At 41.0% G+C, this 20,777-nt stretch overlaps 1 protein-coding gene and 1 long non-coding RNA gene across 2 annotated transcripts; both read right to left on the bottom strand.

Moving 5' to 3' along the window:
* Positions 1-3,757: 3,757 nt before the first annotated feature.
* On the bottom strand, positions 3,758-19,832 carry crema (cAMP responsive element modulator a). Its single transcript, XM_085803930.1, has 8 exons — positions 19,701-19,832; positions 18,121-18,228; positions 17,731-17,862; positions 14,297-14,373; positions 14,055-14,197; positions 12,303-12,476; positions 5,543-5,702; positions 3,758-4,318 (listed from the first exon to the last, which is right to left on the bottom strand). The coding sequence occupies exons 2-8, from the start codon at positions 18,214-18,216 to the stop codon at positions 4,174-4,176; spliced, it is 927 nt and encodes a 308-aa protein (XP_085660056.1). The 5' UTR covers positions 18,217-18,228; positions 19,701-19,832; the 3' UTR covers positions 3,758-4,173.
* Positions 5,874-7,447, bottom strand: LOC146970077 (uncharacterized). Its single transcript, XR_015037997.1, has 2 exons — positions 7,158-7,447; positions 5,874-7,127 (listed from the first exon to the last, which is right to left on the bottom strand). It is a non-coding gene; the product is annotated as an uncharacterized LOC146970077 (long non-coding RNA).
* Positions 19,833-20,777: the final 945 nt, after the last annotated feature.

Below are 20,777 nucleotides of genomic sequence, written 5' to 3' on the forward strand. Positions count from 1 at the left end.
AAGTGACAGCCACTTCATGGAAAAGTAGTAGAATAAAAACTACAATATTTGACTTTTCAGTCTAGTGGAGTTAAAGTCATAATACTCAAGTACAGATACACAATAGTATTCAAGTAAATGTACTTTGTTTCCATGGTCAAAATGAGGCGTCGACTCTGCACTGCTGCTTTAAATGATCGATACAATGTTGGGTCATTTTATGCTGCTGGGGGTGACTTTGTAATACGATCACCGATTTAGATCTTTAGTCAAAAGATATATGCAAGTCCTCATTTAAAGAAAGCTTTGTGTTGCAGTAGCATGTGTGGAACAGAAGAGGTCCTCCTTCACCGCCACAGCGAGGCGCTGCTCATGTTGCCAGGCCCTCGGCTGCCTCTCCACGCTTGTAGGCCGCCAGTCTCTAGGTGGAAATTTCCACTCCAGCCACACTGGACCAGAGGCCATAAGAGATGTTTGAGAGGCAACAAAATAAAATATTAAATAGAATCCAACACTTCTCTCTTTGGGTTTGTCTGGTTTTTATTTATTTATTTATCTGGAAAGAAAGAGAAAGACAGGATATTTGAGTTTATATATGATACAAATATACTACTATGTAATACAGTGGTGTTGTAGAGGATGCAGCTTTGAGCAGCTGCTGACTTGGTTATGACTCATTTTTAGAGTAGAGCAGTATCTCTTTTATTCATTTTCATATTTGCTCCTTTAAAAATAAATGGGAATTTTAAAGATCCCATCAAAGTTTAATGATCCCTGTTGATTGATACTAGATTCAAGCAAGTGTGCGGCAACGGTGCACAAATAGTTTAGTTGAAAACTAAACCATTTAGTTGAAACTATGAATGTATGTGTCATTTAAAGAGAAGCAGAGAGTTGGAGAGAGACTGATGCTTCAAAAGTCGAGGAGCAGCCACAAGGTTTTCTGTTTCTGTTCATAAAAAGCCGTTTCAAGGTTTCCCTCAGAGGCTTTCACCTGTGTGTGTCTGTGTGTGTGTGTGTGTGTATGTGTGTGTGTGTGTGTGTGTGTGTGTGTGTGAATAATGTATGAGAAGGAAAAGCAGAGTTTTATGTGTTTATGCAGTGTGTGTCTGAAAGATAAAGAAAGCCAAGAGTGAGTGTATTGGGTGTGTTATGTGTGTACGTGTGTGCGTCTGAGACTGTGTGATAACTGAGTTGTGTTTGTATAATGTGCTGAGTTGCATGTGTGAGACGACTAATCCCACTTCAATAAAGAATCACACAGAGTTATATCCTCTTTTATCACCATCAGCCCCGTCAAGATTGATGCTTTATCGTCAGGGGTTGCCATGGGAACTACTTATTTCCATCCACATCCCCCAGTTTTTTTTTTTTTTTTTTGTGGTATTTTGTTTTACTGGCTCTTAAAATCTTAGTTGGTTTAGTAACTTCTCAGTGTTGTTTTCACCTGTCTTAAATCATTGTTCAGTGTATATTTTAAAATGTACATATTAAAATGGTTTGATATTTGAATAAATGTAATCTACATAAGCTCGTGAGCATGTTTTATATGCCGATTCACACCACCTCTGGAAAGTTGTGCTGAAACAACACTGGATACTTGTTGGGCTGGGCTTGTTGTGTGTTTATGTTGTGTTGACCACAGAAGTTAGAGGTCAGTGCTACTGGCACCACATGAAGTGAGTTCATCTCCTGTCTCACAAATAAAACACTCTCAGTCATTGAATAAATCCAGCGAAACCCGTGGTGCCTTCAGGGACCCCCGAGGCTCCATCCTGGGCCCCAGCCTCTTCACCATCTCTATGCTGCCTCAGAGCTGGTTAGTAGAACAGCAGTTATGGCGATGACACTCAGCAGTCCACCACTACAACTTAAGACAGTTCAAAATCTAAACATGCTTTATAAATACAATATATTTGTCTGTGGAGAAATGCTAACTTAGAAAACAAAAACAAAAAAAGAAAACAGAAGAACCTGAACTTTCTTTTAGCTTGCATCAGTGAATAAATGTGTGCTTGGTGTCACTTCCAGAAGTGGATTTCTTAAACAAACTGCATGTGTCTCCAGGGAAGCTGAGCCATATTAAAGTCTGAGGGATGTAAACACGACTGTGTGGTGCGGTGGTGGTGCAGTGGTTAGCACTGTCACTTCTCAGCGATGTGAGAAAAAGTGAATGAAATCACAATTGAAAGGTCAAATAGATATTCATTTATAAATAAACACATACAACTGTTCATTAAAAACATAGATACTTTCTTCTCTTTCATTCATCTTCCTTTTCCCCCACCAAATACTGAAGGCACAGCGTTTAAGCAGCTCTACAAAATCAAGGCAGGACATGTCGGCGGCTGCATGAGCATGTTTTGATCAACAACTCAGGATCCACGTCACATTTGAAGTTTTTATTAGATAAACAAAAAATAATTTTGGTTTTACAATTCAAACAAGGAAGTAGATCAAGGTGAGAGAAAGAGCCATTTGAAACAACGGAGAAACAAACCATAAAGTCAACTGATATCAGAGGAAACCTGAATTTTATCATCACCTGCTGTAATACAGACATGAACAGACATTCAGGTGTAAAAACCTACTACCCCAGGACACTGGGTGGTAAATATGCAGCCTGACACAGGATGATTCATTCTGTTGTTACTGAACTAAACAGTAGTTAAACACCTACGTGCTACTTAAACAGCTTTGGCAGCCAAAAACAGAGACGGTGGTCTGTTACAGTGGGAAGTGCTTGTCCTATTGTCCTCTACAGGCCCGACACTACATGATTTCAGTGGAACAAACTCTGAAGCTGAAACAGAGAGAGCGAGCACTTTTCTACACCAGCAGAAACATAAACACAAGATGATATATTATCATTTAAACAATAAGTTTTTACATTAAAAAAAAAGAAAAGAGAAAAGAAAAGAAGTTGGCATCACCCTTTAAACAGAGCATTTTAATATCAAGCCGTAATCAAATACAGTTTTATTCCACAGCTATCCATGAATCCAAATAAACTGACGCAGTAAAGCACAACAGTTACTCTTTGAGCTTTTTCTTAAGAAAACTGAGGTTTTTCTGGTGAGAACTGAAATCTTATACTTTAAACAAAAAGTTAGTAGGTAACATCTGCTTTATTGGATATATCAACCTGTGGGGTGAAACTCTTCAGATAAATGTCATAGAATATAAATTCTAAAAATAATAATTATATTAATAATAATATCCACACTGACACTTTGATACTCTGTGCTTTTCATAAACAGTTGTGTTCTGTCGTTAAAAACTGCCGTCAACTCACTTCAGTGATGAGAAATGAGGTTTTGACTCATACAATGCCCCTCAACATTGGCTTGAAAGATATTTATGTGATGTTCTGAGAATTAACAGCCAAACATACAAAGATTTCTATATTTTACTTCACTGGTAATTCTTAAAAAAAAAAGAAAAAAGAAATCAACAATAAAACCTTTTTGACCTAATAAAGAGTATAAACAGAGTGGATGAAATGCAGGAACTCACTTCACCGACACGACGCTCGGAGATTCTCCTTACGTGTGTTTTCGTATGATGAAGGAATGCATTAAAAGACTAAGAACAGAAGCGTAAATCACACAAAGGACATGATCAGGTAAACACGGTAAGAGTTGCCTGGGTGCAGCTGGTGGTGGATCTGATCTGTGGAGCTTTTTTTGTGTGTTTTGTTTCGTTTTTTTTTGTGCACTTCATCTGACCTCAGACAAACTTTGCTGCTGGTAGCGAGTCCTGGCTGACCCACTGAGGGTTTTCTCTTCTTTTTTTCTTTCGTAATCTCTGTCCTTGAGCGGTGCATTTTCAGGAAGCACCTGTATTTCCTCTTCCTGTTCCTCTTCTCTTCAGCTGGCTCTCATTGGCTGGCTTCGCACCACGCGCAGCAGTAACAGCAAGCATAGTGCGTACGACACTTGAGTCTTCAACATGCAAAAAAGGGCACAAGATAAGAACAAGAGCGAAACTGGCAAGCTCAAGCTACTTCGAATTCCCCCGGGACGCTTCTTGAATTCTTGAGTTTGGCGTAAACCAGGCCTGAGTGAGCAGAGAAACAAAGACGGTCAAAGCAGTTTTTGTTCCAGAGTCTATTCTGTTTTTTTCTTTTCTTTTTCATCTTTCAGCTGTAAAAAACGGCGCTGTCTTCAGCCCTGTGACCACAAACGGCCACCGCTACTCGGCTTTGTGGCAGTAAATGTCCTTCAGTGCTTTCAGCTCTTCAATCAGCGTCTTGTTTTGGTTTTCCAACACGGCCACGCGGTTTTCCAGACACTTGACGTACTCCTTCTTTTTCCTGCGGCACTCACGAGCAGCTTCCCTGGAGAGGAAAGGAGAGGGAAACATGTTTGAGTCTCTTGATGAAAATGTAATTGAGGCTCAAGACAAAGTATGAGCTGTGGCACAACCTCAAGGCAGCAGATGTTTTAATGCTGTCAAACCAACTCCACACATACACTACCGGGCAAAAGTTTGGACACACCTTCTCATTTATTGGTTTTTCTTTGTTTTTGTAACTTTATAGCTACTGTCTTTGCAGATTCAAACTATAAAAGAACACATATGGAGAGTTATATAGCAAATAAAGCAGAATATGTTTTATATTTTATATTTTTCCAAGTTGCCACCTTTTCATTTGATGACAGCGTTTTGCGCGCTTTTGTTTTTGTCATCAGCTTCATGAGGTAGGTAGGTTTAGGTGACAGATGACATTTTTGTTTTAATTAACACTTTTGTGTTTACTACATGTGTTACTTCATAGTTTTCATGTCATAAGTTTGAATCTACAATGTAGAAAGTAATAAAAATAAAGAAAGACCATTGAGGTGTAACGCAAGGCATGTATGGAAGGATAGATATATTGCATGTAATTGTATTTCTGTATGCTTTCAATGTGTATGAAGCATGAGGGGTGCCAGGGCCGGGGGCTGCCTTTAAGTTGTAAGATGAGTGTTTTATCTTTATTTTTATCAATGTTATATATATATATATATTTTTTTTTTTTCTTCGTCCTATCTATGTGTTTCTCCTTTTTACTTTCTTAATTAAACATACTATTAATTTGTTTATGCCATATCTGTAACATTTGAAATGTCTGTAAAGATATGTTAAAACAAAAAAAAATCTGAATGACAAAAAAATAAAAAAGAAAGTCCATTGAATCAGAAGGTGTGTCTAAACTTCTTTTGACCGGTTGTGTACATTCATTTACCTGCTGCAGCATTTGCACATGTCATGTACAGACGCAGTGTGCTGTGTTGTGTTGTGTTGTGCTGCAGCCTTGACCTTTGCACCACTAGTGACCCAACATCAACCTCCAGACTTATCACGCCTCTGTCAGAGTTACCAGCTCCATAGAGCCGTGGCTGAACCTTTTCATTTCAGTGCATGAGTTAGGAAGTCATTAGGATCATACTTGTATTCATATATATATTATATATCTGATTTAAGGTTTGTTTTATCTCAGGGAATAGTTACACCGTGTCCCGACCTTTGCCCCCCCGCAGCTGTATCACCACGTTTTCCTCCTGACACCGGCTCCTACCTGTTCTTCATGAGTCGGACCTCCCTCTTGCGGGTGATCTCTTCGGCGTGCGGCGGCGGGGGGTTCTGCATGGCGCCCGGGGACGCTGCCATGACGATGCTCTGAGCCAGGCCCGAGTTGGGCGAGCGCAGCTGGTAGGCAGGGATGTCTCCAGTGGCAGCTACAGGAGGAGGCAGGGAGGGAGGGAGGGAGGGAGGGAGGGGAAGAAGAGATGGGCAAAAAAAAGAAAAAAGGGTTAGACCTCCGAGTTGTGTTAATGTCTGCTTCCTATGTTCCTCTTTTGTAATGACGTATCGTCGGTGGAAGGAAACGATGACTGATCTTTGCAACGTTTTATTAACGTCACTCGGTCAGTTTGCTGACATTTACCCTTTAAAGAGAACCTGCTTGTATTTCATCAGAGGATGTTAGACAACGCAGCAGCTTCAGCCAACAACACTCATCCCCCCCTTCCTGTCTAAAAGGTGAATTTCCACTTCCATGACCCGTCAACACGCACTCAGGGAGCTTTACATTGTTATTTTTTAATATATATTTGGTCACTGTTGTTCCATTTGTGACATTTAATGTGCAGTCACCACAATGCAGTGGTGCAGACTGACGACTATTTCATACACACTCACACAGCTGGTTAAAGTAGCCGTATTACACTTATTCTGCTTTTTCCAGCACCAGCAGCAGTGAAGAGGAATGTGCACTCATCGGACAGCGAATTATTACAATTTCCTCTCATTACATGCTGACCTGTTTGTGTCTACTGAGGAAATGATGCTTTTCCATTGTGTGGACTGATAAACAAGCGTCAAGAAGATGTGACTTATGCTGCAGTTCCTTTTATGGCCACAACACAGACAAAACCGCTTCTTTATGAACTCGGTGCAGCCTCGTAATCTTGAATTAATCAAATGTACTCACAAATAAGTAACTTCGTCTCTTCAACTGTTTAATTTGTAAATACGAATGAGTAATTTATGCTCTGTGATTCGTGTCAAGTGGCTGTAACTGCAGCAACTGGAGGTCTGTGTTGTTGTTGGAGCTCCAGAGAGAGAGTTTGCAGCAGGTTGGACACTGATGTACATTTTTCTTTCAGCATTTCAACACCTGCTTGGCATCAGTGACGAGCACACACATGTGTAACTGTGCAGTGCAACATAAAGCCCAAAGTCTAATCTAAATAAGGTACTTAGGGTTAATTCAGTCATCACTTAAAGATAAAGATACAGATAGATAACCATGTGTTCTGTGGATTATAAAGCAGGTCTAGGTTCTATATTAATATGGTGAAATTATTAGAAGTGCTAGCAAAAAACGGAGCCTTTAAACAAGTCGTCAGGCGTTCTGTTACATTGTGATGTCACAACGAAACAGTCCCCGCCCACACAGCTATGACCATAAGCCCCGCCCACCAGGACCCAGAATCTTCTTAGAAAGCAAATTTAAGGTAAAACAATCAGGAGAAACCAAATTCTGTCTGTCAATCAGCCAATCAGAGGAGAGGAGCAGAGCCTCCACTCTTCTGATTGGCCGACACCAACCTGTTGTTACTAGATCCACGGATAAACGCATGAATTTTCGGTTCTCAAAACTAAAAATATAACTTTCTGTGGATCAAAACTTCAAATATAGCACAGGACAAGTTTAAATATGGGAACTTTTACTCTACTCAACTCAACTTTATTTATATAGCACTTTAAAAACAACCTTAGCTGAGAACAAAGTGCTGTACATAGAGATGTAAAACAATAAAATAAAATAAATAAAACAGTAAATACACAGTAGAATAGTTGATTGAAAGCCAAGGAGTAAAAATGGGTTTTAAGACTAGTTTTAAAAACATGTTAAAATATAAACTGCACTGTGGTTGACATTTAGTTCTGTTAATTCACACTCATGTCTTATTATTAACATAATATTAAACATGTTTTTCCTCACAGTAGGCTACTTGCCTTGTTTAACCATAACACAAACCCTGGTGTGTGTGTGTGTGTGTGTGTGTGTGTGTGTGTGTGTGTGTGTGTGTGTGTGTGTGTGTGTGTTGTATTTGTCAGTAAAAGGTGATTTCAGTTCTAGAAAATCAGCAACAAGCAGCTCTTTGAGGCTGTTTGTGGTTTCTGAGTTGACTCATCTAATCGATGACTCTGCCTGCCATTTCAATTTCTCCTTCTCACTTTGTTCCTGAGAAGTTTACGCGTTTCACACCCCCCCCCCCCCCCCCCCCCCCACCACCACCACCACACACACGCACAACATACACAGCAGGTGTAAACACACACACAGACACACACACACACCAGTACGTCTGATTTTCTCTCTCATTGTGATAACACAGTGACTTGCTGTGCTGACGTCAGCGTGTGCGTCTTCACTCGCCCGTTTTGCATTCTCTCTTCCCTGCCTGGCTTCTCTTCCAGGAAACTGGAGTGACGTCAAACAGACGACTATCTTACCCCCCCGCCCCCCCTACTGCCACCCCGCCCCTTTGCTTCTTACCCTCCCCTCCCCCCCCCTCCCCTCCCTGTCTTTCTGCCTGACAACCACGGCAGTAGGTCAGAGAGCAGAGAGAGTAACAGCAGGATTCAGACTGACAGGAACAGAGTTCAGCAAACTAACCAACCGCTTCTTTTTTCTTTTTCTTTCTTTCTGTTGTTGTTTGTTTGTTTGTTTTTTCCTACAACTCGACCGTGAAGTGTCATAGTGTTTTGTTTTGTTTTGTTTTCCCTCACACTGAACTAGGAAGGACAGGACAGGCGTCTGATCTGTGGCATGTTTCCTGCTCAACTTCACGGCGCGTGAAGTAGACGTAAAGTCAAACGAACCCCCCGGTTACATCAGTAGCTGTTACTTGGCAGGAAAAGTAAATAAATATTTGCTCTGAACAGTCGGAGGAATAAAACATTTCCCTGCACAGTTGTAAAAATGACTCTGTTACTCTCTGAGTTTGTCTGCAGGTGCAGGAACTGTATCAATCCTGACAGCACAAAAAAAGCTGACAACACACTTAGTACACTTACTACACATGCCCAGACCTGTCAGATGCAGATTATAACACAACACATTATTATTATTATTATTATTATTATTATTATTATTATTATTATTATTATTATTATAACATAGACAAATATGTGTGAGAGAAACTCTACCTGACTCAGTCTCATCCCCAGTTACAGCCATCTCTCGTTTCCAATAATCCAGCACAACGGCAGCAGGACACCTCCACACGGAAAACACACACTCCTCTCTCCGCTCTGTCTCTCTATCTGTTTCTCTCTATCTGTTTCTCTCCTTCTGCCTGTTCCCTCTCTCCTGCTCTCTCTGCATCACAGTGGTCACTCACCAACTTTGCAGCCTGATTACAATTACAGGCATTGACATCACAATGACATCACTCCTGCCCGCTGAAGTCAGTAAAACACCCTGGATTAAGAGTTCCTCCTCCTCCCCTCCTCCTCCCCTCCTCCTCCCGCCGATCCGTCGCTGAAGTGCAGAGAAACACAATGTGAGCCGGGCGAGCGAGCAGGCAGGGAGGGAGGGAGAGAGGGAGGGGGAGAAGGAGGGAGGGAGGGAGGGAGGGGGAGGTCAGTCGTTGTATTTTTAGCACCAGTGACGCAACTAGAGAGACGCTCAACAAACAAGAGGATATTGTGTCCCGAGTGGCTGCCGTGCAAACTGTTGAGCACCCTGATTGGACCTATTTTGTATGTGTGTGTGTGTGTGTGTGTGTGTGTGTGTGTGTGTGTGTGTGTGTGTGTGTGTGTGTGTGTGTTTGTGTCTTGAAAAGAGCGTCCTCGGTCCCTCTGTCGTCCCAACAGAGGGAACGAGGACAAATGAGCTTTTACATGACTGGTTTAATGTGGTAACAAGAACATGCCCACTGCTGCTCACATCACTGAACTCTACCCACATGACTGTGATTTAACCAAACCTGTGAAAACATCAAAATATTAAATGAGCTACCAGATGGGGGGGGGGGGATAAAATAAAAAAATAAAAAAATTATAGCACACGGGAAGTGACACATTTCCTATTTCCAGTAACCAATCAAAAAAAGAAAAAAAGAAAAGTGGAATAAGTGGGAATCCAATCTGATTTAAAAAGAAAAGCCATTAGATGCTCTGAAGAACACAGAATTGTTCTCCAGGGGTTAGTTTGACGTTGTTCATAATAACGTCAGCTGAAGTTGGTGTTTGACTCATAGTAACAGTAATATAAGTTGTTACTGTTATTATAGCAAAGTCCTTAGAGGCAATAAAGTAGAATAATATAGAACATCCCAGAACATCAGAACTCTCTGGTAATAAGTCATTATTATTATTGTCATCATTACTCATAATAACAATAATAATAATAACGTATTACTATTGTGATGAGTCAAACATCAACTCCAGCTGAGGAAACATTTCACAACACATGTCAGTAAGTGTTAAATGAAACAACACCTAACACACCTAAATGTCAAGGAGGAGGTTGAACTTTTTCATCTTTTTTCATTCATCCAACAATGAAAACATGAAAACAGTGACTGGATTATCAAGCTGTGAGAAATATATGTTCAATGATCTGAACAGTTTCAGTGTCACTCTCATGAAACCTGCTTTTAACCGTCTTGTCCCGTCTTTGACGCTTATTTTCACGAATTAGCTCAGAAGTTTGTCCTTGATTTTCTCTATAAAACTACTCATCACTAATTGTGATTTGGTGCGTTTACTTGCTTCTCAAAAACTCTGAAATCCAGGGCCTCCCTTTAAAAACTTAAGTGTGACTGTTTCTTTAAAAACTTCACGGCCTCGTGTTCGCGATCTCTCAGGTGCATGAACTTCCACTCGGCTCGGATGTTTCCCCGCTCCCTCCCGTCACCGAGATGAGATGTGTTTACAGCGTGAGGGCAAAGTGCAGGTGTAGACAGGCCCGTTCACAGCTGATCGACTACATACCAGGAGCAAGAAGAGAAGAGAAGAGAAGCAGAGAGAAGCTTTGCTGGTGGATCTGCTGTAGGATCCAGTGGTGAACACCTGAGGAGGGTTTCTGTTCTTATCCTGTTATCTCTGCAGCTGCAACCAGGTGAGTTCAACCTGCAGAAACCCAACGTGGAGACACACTGAAGACAGAGAAGCTGATCTGAGGCACCGAGGATGTCGTCTCTCTTATCTTCACTCTCTCTATCAGTGAATCCACAGACTCAATCTCTGTCGTACTTTGAAGATTGGACAGTGTCAGAGGGAAGAGATAAACTCCAGGAGAGGAAGTATCTCACCGACGGAGCCTGAAGCTGATGTTTTATTGATGCTGCAGCAGCTCAACACCAGAGCTGAGGTCTGACTGTGTTTGTGTCCAGTGACACCGGAGCCTCTTACAAGGTTTTCAGTGCAGTTATTCTGTCTCTGCAGAGTCCAGACCATGTTCACACAGCTCTGCTTTCTGACTCCTGGAATGGTCATTTTAATCTTTGTGTATTTCAACCACTTGAGATGTCCCTACACGCTGCTTTTCCACCAAGAAATCTGGTCCCTTTTGTGTTTTAAAGTGTGATGTCCTGACCTCTTAACTTTGCATCTAGATACAAAACCCTGCAGGATGCCCGGTGCCGATGCCTGCAGCAGACAAAGGGATGTGAAACATTTATATACCTGAGGGGGCGTTCCTCAGGTAGAAATGTTTAGGTCTCCACATGATCCATTTCCATTTCCTTTACCATCACCGTTCGGATGAGGACCGACCTTCTCTTGCAAGGAAATAAAAACGTGTTGGCCGGCAGAAGAAGTCTCTATTTCATTATTCACCAACGACAAACCGCAAAGAATTTCCACAACACTCCCGAACACAGAGAGAGCACAAACCTTTCAAGCATTTTGTGCAAGAATTTAAGAGATGCCGTTGTTTTTTCAAAGGCCACAGCTTTGACTTCACTTTGGTCACATGTTTGTAGGAACTAGTTCAATTCAAGCATTTTGTTGTATTTTGTTCCCGCTACATACTACTACTACTACTACTATGTAGTGAAAGGTATTTAAGCGTGATACTTATCTAGACAATCTAAAAGTACAGAAGCTGCGTGTGACTGTGCAACCGAGATAACACCAACCAGACCTGTTAGTGGCTAGAGACCTGATGGGCTCATGTGGTGGACAGTAAATGTCCTGGTATGTGACAGTATGTGAGATTATCAGTCCTGTATTCTGTTCTTACACAGTGTGAAACGTTTCATGTACTACCTTTAATCTAGGTACTTTGTCATATTAAATCCCTTCACCATTCTTTTTTTTTTTTTTTTGGGGTTTCAATTCTGAATTTTTTTCCAGCTCTTTTGAGAATGAACTGGCCTCAGGACAAACTACGTCAACTGCGGATGAGCACTGCACATTTTCATTTACAACATTTCATAATCTATCAAAGCCTGCATCCCATAATTTCATTGAGGATTATTATTATGTTTTCACCCTTGTCTGTCTGTCTGTCTGTCTGTCCATTAGATTTTAAGACAGTTCAGGAAAATTTTACAATGAATTGAATTGTTTACTCTGAAGTCTGGTCTGTGCTTTATTGACAGTGTTATTACTTTAATTAATTAATTAATTAATTAATCGGGGGCTGACACAAATGACACCTGTATTATTCCATATTACTGTAACATACTTCTGCTTTAAGCTATGTTCAGCACTTTCGCTGATATCTGAGAGGAAATGATGTGTTTTATCTCACATCTCAAACATGTGAGATTCCTGCCCAGCATCAGTTGCAGCCCACCACCAACAGACGGTACCTTGGACGAGCATCTGTCCTCCCTGGATGTAGAACTGCTGCGGAGCGTCTCCGGGCTGCGCTGCACACTGCAGGATGGTGGCTCCGGGCTGCGGGGGGGGGGAGCTGGCCACCACCTGCAGGCCCTCCACCCCGGGGCTGCTCAGCTGGATGGCCCTCCCCTGAGCGATGGCAACTGTGTGGTATCAAAGTACAGAGTTACAGACTATTTCACGCTGCCTGTGGAGCAGCGCCGAGCCTCTATGTTTTATAGAACGACAAACCAACTGCTCAGCGATGGCTGTCAGAGCCTGAAAACGATATGGGAGAGGGACCTGGGATGTCTGATGGATGAGAATCATATCTAACAACGGGAAATTCATTAGGGAAGCTAAAGGGAAATTTACACAATACAAAATAACACATAGGTACTCCTGGACTCCACAAAGACTAAACAGAGCCGGCATAATGAACAATAACTTGTGTTGGAAATGCCAGAAAGACATAGGTACTCTGTTACATTGTATCAGGGAGTGTCCTGTCATTCAGCCTTCTTGGACAATTTGAGCAAATGTCTGGGAAGTGACATACCGTTATCTCCCAGGTTATGTCTATTAGGAGACAGAAGCCAAATAGTAAACATATCAAGTGGAGAGTTCTCTGTAATCATGGCAGGGACTACAACGGCTGCCAGGGCAATACTTAAACTGTGGAAAACACCGAAAGCCCCTGAACTAAAAGAGTGGATAAACATTATGGTTAAAACAGCTTCATATGAAGTTATGCTCGACAAGATGAATAACAGGAATAAGGTCAAGGCACCAGTCTGGGACTTGTTTTGGACTCACATCACTATGACTGATGATCCTACAGCTTGAACACCTCTTCCTGAGTGTATCCAACATGTATGTATCCACCTGTTGTATATTTATGTTTTCCAGCTATGTGAATGCATCAATATGTCCCCTATACATCATTACATCATCACATCATTTATATCATTTACATCGTTGATGTGGTATTCCTATGTTTGTTTGCTATGCCACTGACACCTCATGTAACGTGCATAAGATGTCTGAAAATGTAAAATGTTCTACTGTCATACACCAGAGATAAAAGAAATAAAAACTTGAATTACAAAAAAAAAAAAAAAAAAAAAGTACAGAGTTATAGCCTAACCTACATGTAAGCTGCAGTTTCACTAAATGGAGAGTATAAAATGTTCCAGCGAGGTTCTTTCTTCCCAGTGAAAGCTGAAGGACAGTTTTACTTTACTCTAAATGAAAAACATGGTCGTTGATCAATAATCTCAAGGTCCATTTACTATTCACTTGTATTCATGGCGATGTGAGACATTAACCACGAGAAAATGAGGTTTCATGAAGGCAGAAAAACCTTGGTGCAGATCTTTTTCTTCTTGTGCCTGATTAGAACAAAATGTTTTGGTGCCGTAGCGTTTAAGATAATTGTTAAGTCAAAACCAAAATGAAGTTTAGTTCATTCAAGTTAAATCTAATGCGCTGCTGTGTTGAAAACCAAACAGTGGAAACTTTCAATTCGATTCCTGTTATTTTACAAGACACAGAAGAATTTGTGGAACTCACTGTTGTTTCACTTTTAAACTCTTTACAGGAAATTATCTATTGACAGGAAGCGCGTGGAGGCGATGACCTGATTGTGTAACATAAGTTATTACTCTCTACTCTATCTGGTGAGCTACAGAGTGAGACAAACATCCCTGTCCCTGTCTGCGTGTGTGTGTGTGTGTACTGACTGTATTGTCCTGAGCTGGTCTGGTATATGGACGTCGGTACGGATGCTGAGGCCACGCTCGACACCGCCACCTCCTCCTCTGCCTTCTCCTCGTCAATTTTAGCAACTGCTGGTGAATCTGATGAGAGCTCATTGAGGATTTTCCTGTTGGGAGAAGATAATTAAAAAAAATAATAAAAAAAAACACTCCACACACACACGTCTGAATCTATTAGTCCACACCGACGCTGCTGATCCACTCACCGATAAGACGGACGTCTGGAGAGAATCTCCCGTCTCTTCTGACTCTCGTCCTCCTCCAACTCTGCAACAGAAGCAATCTGAAGAAAACAGAGCGGTATTTAATAAGATCTTTAAAGGTCCCATGTTGTATAAAGTGATATAATATGTGTGCATGTCTTTTCTGACACTTTTAGTACTGTAAAAGTCACAAAGCCTCAGTCCACAGAGAAATGCACACAGCCTGTATTCAGAAACTGAGCTTTAAAAAAGAACAGTTGCTACTTCTGTTACTTTGTGATGTCACAACAGAGCAGTCACCAAGCCCCGCCCCCCTAGATCCACCGTCCGCCACTTGTTTTGGACTGGATTCGGTTTCTCTGAGTGTTTTCCCTACAATCTGAGGAGAGGGCTCAGAGCCTTCTCTCTTCTGATTGGCCGACACCGACCTGTTGAAAACTGCTGTAGAGCTCCGGGGAGAAGCTGAGAGAGGTCATGGAAAACTACACTCAGATAGTTTTTTGGTTCTTTAAGCCACAAATAGATCTTTATCCAATAAATATCCACATCAGATAAAACACAGGAAGTTTAAAAAAACAAACAAACAAGAAATATAAGTATTAAAATCCAACTCAATGTAAAGAAAAACAATCTGCAAAGGTTGGACAGTGGGTCTGGTGGTCAGTGGGCTGGACTTGGAGAATGATGATACTCCCACTATCAATATAGAACAAAGACCTTTTATATATATTTTTCTTTATTTTTTTATTTTTAAACAGGGAATCTCACTAAATACAAGATAGGATCTTTAATCTCTTGGTCTGTACACTGTAATTATTTGTGAATGTGAGACATAGATGATTATTTTGAAGAATGAATAAAAAGCTGTAATGTGCTTCATCCAGATTATACTGTTGGTAATGACAAACAGAAATCTGACCTGCTTTTGTGTCATCAACCTCTGAGCTATTATGACTCACACTTGTTTGTACAAAGCTTCTGTGTGTTATCACAAAAGCAGCTTTTGGCTCCGTCTGAGGAGATGGTCTGTTTTATGCCAGGTTAAACAAAGGTGTGTCCACACTTATTGAGAATTGCAAGAGCAGAGATTTGGTCTGTGCTTGTTCGGCTTTTGATCTGAAAACAGAGGTTTATATATTTTCTTAAAAAAGGCTTCATTATTAGATCTCTTCTCATCTTGAATCTCTTTGATCTGTATCAATCAGAACTGTGCAGTAGGAATCAGTACCACGCAGTATCTGCTTCTCTACCAATGCAATTCTAATAGTAGAGTTTCTGCCACAACCACAATGAAGATGAACCTGTCAATGATGAAACTGTGTGATAAGAAGTGAGTAGCACATGTTTGCTGCAGCTACATCTGCAGCTACATCTGCTCTGTCTCTCTATGCAGATATCATCTCTGTCCTGAGCGACACTTTTCATGAAATGACGAACATACGTAGCCTCTGCTTTGCAACTCGAGCTGCACATGGGAGCGACATCTGATAAGTCATAACCACATCTTTTGATTTTTTTTTTCTGTTCAGGTACATCTGTGCATTAGTTAGTTAATTAGTTAGTCGTGTTATGACGGTGTCCAGCATCACACAGCTGTAGTAGTAGATGTAGACACCGGTGTGTAAATAGCTGGTTGGGGAGTAGTCGTCCTGTGCAGACACAACAACGACATCTCCTGAGCGTGAAGGTTAGACTGATGAGCTTAAAGCTCAGCCTGCTGCTCACATCAATCCTATTAAGAGGTGCACTGCATTAGACCACTGTGGTCCACCGCTAAATCCTCATTGACTAACACACCGTTCTGACATCACCACCTGTGACTGATTCGACACAGCCAGATGAGTTTTATCGCTCCATTTTGGTTTTGGGTGAACACCTGAGAGCTGAGGCTGAGGACTTTCACTGTTGCTCAGGACTTTCTCTGACTAAAGACTAAAGACACGAATCAACCCCAAGAGACTCCAGACCAGACTTGAAACTTGTTCTCACAGTTATTTTGGACTTTAAAGGTTGGGTTGGAGATCTTATTCTGGATCATTTCTGACTAATCTTCTAGAAATCCTCTTAACACCCGATTGTAACTGAGTAAATAGAGGCTTTTTCACCAAAATGAAAAAAAAAATCACTTGCCCAGGGAACGAACAAGCCTATAAAAACACCATCCAATCACGTACAATGTCACGTTGTAGTCAATTGGAGCGCGATGTGTCAATCCAGCTACCGTCTCTCTCCCTCTCTGACGATCACAGTCTTCACCGACGTCTGTGGAAAAGCCACACTCCAGTCTGGTGGGTGTCAATGTAGCTCTGGCAACGCGCGTTGAGTGACTTCACCATGTCGGCGGAAAGGTGAAGGAGTAGAAGTCTGAGGAACGGGGCTGGGACTTTTGACTTGTGTATATATATACATAATAACCTTTAACTGGGAGTTTGAGCTGAACCTGCACTTTTCTTAAATGACTTGGGGACTTGCTCACACAGATTGGAGACTTGGCATGGACTGGATTTGGACAGACCTAAGAGCTGATGTCAACCTTTTTTAAATATAACTCAAGGTCCAAATTTAGTACTGACATTTAATCTTTTGAGTACCTCTCCAATCTTTATGTTATATTTTTGGCGTCATACAGCGTGAGACAGAAAGGAAACCTGGGGAGAGATGAGGCAAAGGGCCAAGGGCTGGATTCAGACCCAGGCCACTGAGCCTGGATGGTACAGTACCCATCCAGACGGCTGGGGCTTATTACAGTTCATTACAGTACCAGGGCTCCTGTTTTTCTGGCAGGAAGTGGAAAAAATCTTTTTAAAAGGTTCTGTATTTCAATATCAGTGTATCACTCTCACACAACTCTTTATCTTGGAAACACGCCGGACGGATCAGGTAAAACCGATATTTATCTTTTTGAGGGTCTTGAAAAGGCCATCACAAAATACTGGAAACACAGATACAGAAAAATGGCCCCACCATAGATACTTTTGGCAATATTGTAAAATAATGACATGTCCAAGAGCAAATTACCTATTCAATATGACTCCAATAAGATTTGGGTAAAAAAAAAACGACAGCAAATATGGCATGCTCATTTAGCCAATGAGAGAGACTGTGTATGATTATTGTATGTATAATGTTTGGTATTTTCAAGGGATTTTGCTTGGTTAAAAAGGACAAGAAACATAAAGAAACAAAGAAAGACCCCAGAAATCTAAGAAGCACAGTGGGATTGTACAAAAGATAAAACATCAAGACAGTAAAAAGACAACAGACAACACCTGAGACAATAATAAACAGTTCATCCCTGGACCTCAAATATGGTTATTTGTTCATTGTTTGGTGTCAGTCTTTTGTTTTGCCTTTTTCAGTTTCTGTACTAAAATGTAAAACATTTCTATAAATTAAAAAAACAGTAGGCTACCACGGCAACCAGTGTGTGGCCTCACCTGGACGGTCTGGACCTGTGGCGACTGTATGACGGAGGTCTGAGGGGCCTGGATGACCCCCTGCAGCTGCACAGTCTGACCGTCAGACAGCTGGACCACAGTCACACCGGGGGACTCGTCCGCTGCAGACACCTGGGAACAAACATCCAGATTAGCAGATAATAATATGCAGAAGACACCTGGGAACAAACATCCAGATTAGCAGATAATAATATGCAGAAGACACCTGGGAACAAACATCCAGATTAGCAGATAATAATATGCAGAAGACACGGGAACAAACATCCAGATTAGTAGCAGAAGACACTGATTCCTGGTGGCTGTGGTGTGGTGTGTGTGTGTGTGTGTGTGTGTGTGTGTGTGTGTGTGTGTGTGTGTGTGTGTGTGTACCTGAGGAGATGGACTGGTTTCGCTGTGGTTCTCCTCTCCATCCGTCACCGACTCATTCAAGCTGCTGTCGAGCTGAGACGACACCGACGTATCCATGGTAACCCTCACCTGGACAGAGAGACAGAGGCCGACTGATTCCTTCTTCACATAAAATCATCAGAGATCACAAGAAAAGGACAAATCAAACGCACATTTTCCTTTTTTGATAAACAGGATATTGAATCATAAACTTTTAATATCTGCAATAAACCTGGATTTTCTTCTTGTTTTCTGAGCCGCCAACAATATCAGATTTAATGCAGAATTTCATCGTTGCATGAAGGTTTAAAAAAAGTTTTTAAAAAAACAAAAAAAACCCAGAATGTTATAAAGTAAAAATCACCTTTTCGGTTCCTAAACAGTGTTTTATTTTAGTTGCCAGTTCTGCCGTGTGAGTCACACAGATCTGTCTGATGATCTCCGTTTGCAGCTTTTACATAACATCCATTTCTCACGCTGGTTTAAGATGGTTTCACACCTCAGTGTCATTAATGAGTCTTAATTCTTCGTAAAGACGAGCGATCACAGCACAAAACTAAAAAAGAGAGTTCAGATTTGGGTTAGTTTAAAGGCTGTGAATCACAATCTCACAGCCGCCATCCAGAAAGTAGATAGTGGTTCAAATATTTCCTGTTTTCTTTTTATAATTACTCCAGGGGCTCTCATGCACTCGCACAGATTTGTTTGATTCAGGTATGTTACACATACAGTATCTCACTTTAATGTTGCCTGCAGAGTGAAACACCTGATTAGAAAGTGATCTCTGTAACTAAATATGAAATCAGACACATTAAAAGAAATAAAGCATGACTCAAGAACTTCAGAAACCCCTCCACTGCTACAACCACAGCTCAGTTCCTAGAAGCACCAGTCTGTTTCACAACTGTCAAAGCAAAAATAGTTTCTGTTTCTCTTCCTATACAAATCCCAACGTGAAAAAAGACAGTTTCAACCTCTTTTTTATGTAGATCTGTAACATAAAGCAGGATACATGCACTTCACTTAAATCAAGTTGCACAAAAAACCACATGAAGGCAACACCTCACTTCCTTTCCTCTGAAAACAAACTGAAAATGAAGCTGTGCAGCAGCAGCTTCCTCACGCTGTTTCATTTTCAAACACACATATCTTTATTAGGAATAAGTCAACTGCACATTTTAGAAGAAGTGTTGTTTTGTTTTTTCCGATATGTGAGACAATTTCTCAATATTTTATTTTGAAGACATATTTTATTTTCAAAGCACTTCCGATATGTATTGCAGCTCAGTCCGTGTGACTTGACGCAGCTGTTGTGAACTCCGACAGGAGGAAACGCTGCCAGCTGAGCCGACTGAGTCCTACACCTTTTTTTTTTTTTTTTAACTCCATGTCGCTCGGGGCTTTATTCATCTGCCCGAACTTTTATGGTGCAAAGCTCCGCAGCGCACACACACGTGCTTCTTCTTTTTATTTTATTGTTTTTGCACATTTCGCCCTTCAACTTCAACTGCGCCCAAGCGGCGCTGACCAGAAAAAAATGCGACAGCTTTTCGGTGACTTACCGAAGTTTTACGTAGTCTGACTCGTCACTAATGACAGTGCGTGGACGGCCTGTGCCTTCGCTCACGTAGTTCCCACGTCAGCGCTGATGATGCTGTGCCGAAAATGTCGACCGACGAGTCGGTTTAACGCCCAAGAGCGTCGAGGTGGAGCGAGAGGACTCACTCCTGCTACTTCCGCGGTCGCTTTGCTCCAGACGTGAACAGCCGTACAGGAACACTTTATAGCACAGCGCACTGTACACTACGGTTTATTATTATTAATAATAATAACATATATATTTTAAAAAGCAATCATTTGGAGCAAACCACATTTTCCATTCATTGCACTGTCTATTCATTGATTTGGCTCATTTAAAGTTAAACTCAACTAGTCCTACAAGTAGTTTGCTTATCTTGAGACTACATGCTAGTGAAAATAACATTTAAAAAAAGAAAAGAAAAAGAAAAAAAACAGAGGAAGAAGCAAATGTAACCATACATTTTATAATAATATCACATGAAATAAAAGTTTGTCCAGAATAATAAAACCCTGGAACATAAAGCCAAGACGTAACTGATCCAGGAGCAGCTCCAAGTCAGCCATAAATACATGAGTCAAGTTTGTAATAATGTGGATTAGTGACTAAATTTAATTTAAACAGTGTATTTTATTCACTGTCACTACGTCACTATGGTCAGTGGCAAGTTTAGAGAGTAGAAATGTGCTGCCATCTACTGGCTGAAAAGAAAACTGCGTTTGATAGAAGGGGTCGACGGGATCAACACCTGGGCCTGTATTGTCGCTATGTTGGAAACAGAATAATAGAATTATTTTTAGACTTTGGTTATAAATTGAGTAAAGTTGATCCTGCCTGTCTGTAATCTGAGGAACATGTTTTAAGATTAAACCCTGACAAGATGAGGTTTTTCACTCTGCTTCATCAGCATTATTAGGACTATGTTTTATTATAGCCTATCTGTAACACAACACAAGTTAACAGCAACTTTAGCAAACAAAAACAAAGTCTCTTTACGCATCAAATATATTATTGTGATGCAAATTTACAAGATTTTTACCAGAAGGAATAAGAAGACAGT

The sequence above is a fragment of the Trachurus japonicus genome, chromosome 17 (genome assembly GCF_045865225.1).
Source record: "Trachurus japonicus isolate A0001 chromosome 17, Traja_1.0".
NCBI classification, from domain to species: Eukaryota; Metazoa; Chordata; class Actinopteri; order Carangiformes; family Carangidae; genus Trachurus; species Trachurus japonicus.

What these genes read in the sequence shown, in the direction of transcription:
- crema (XM_085803930.1), bottom strand. Translation starts at nt 18,216, where the DNA reads ATGGATACGTCGGTGTCGTCTCAGCTCGACAGCAGCTTGAATGAGTCG. An exon ending in AGGACAGATGCTCGTCCAAG is followed by an intron (nt 5,703 to 12,302) that starts GTACCGTCTGTT and finishes CTCCTCCTGTAG; the next exon opens with CTGCCACTGGAGACATCCCT. An exon ending in GTCCGACTCATGAAGAACAG is followed by an intron (nt 4,319 to 5,542) that starts GTAGGAGCCGGT and finishes TTTCCTCTCCAG; the next exon opens with GGAAGCTGCTCGTGAGTGCC.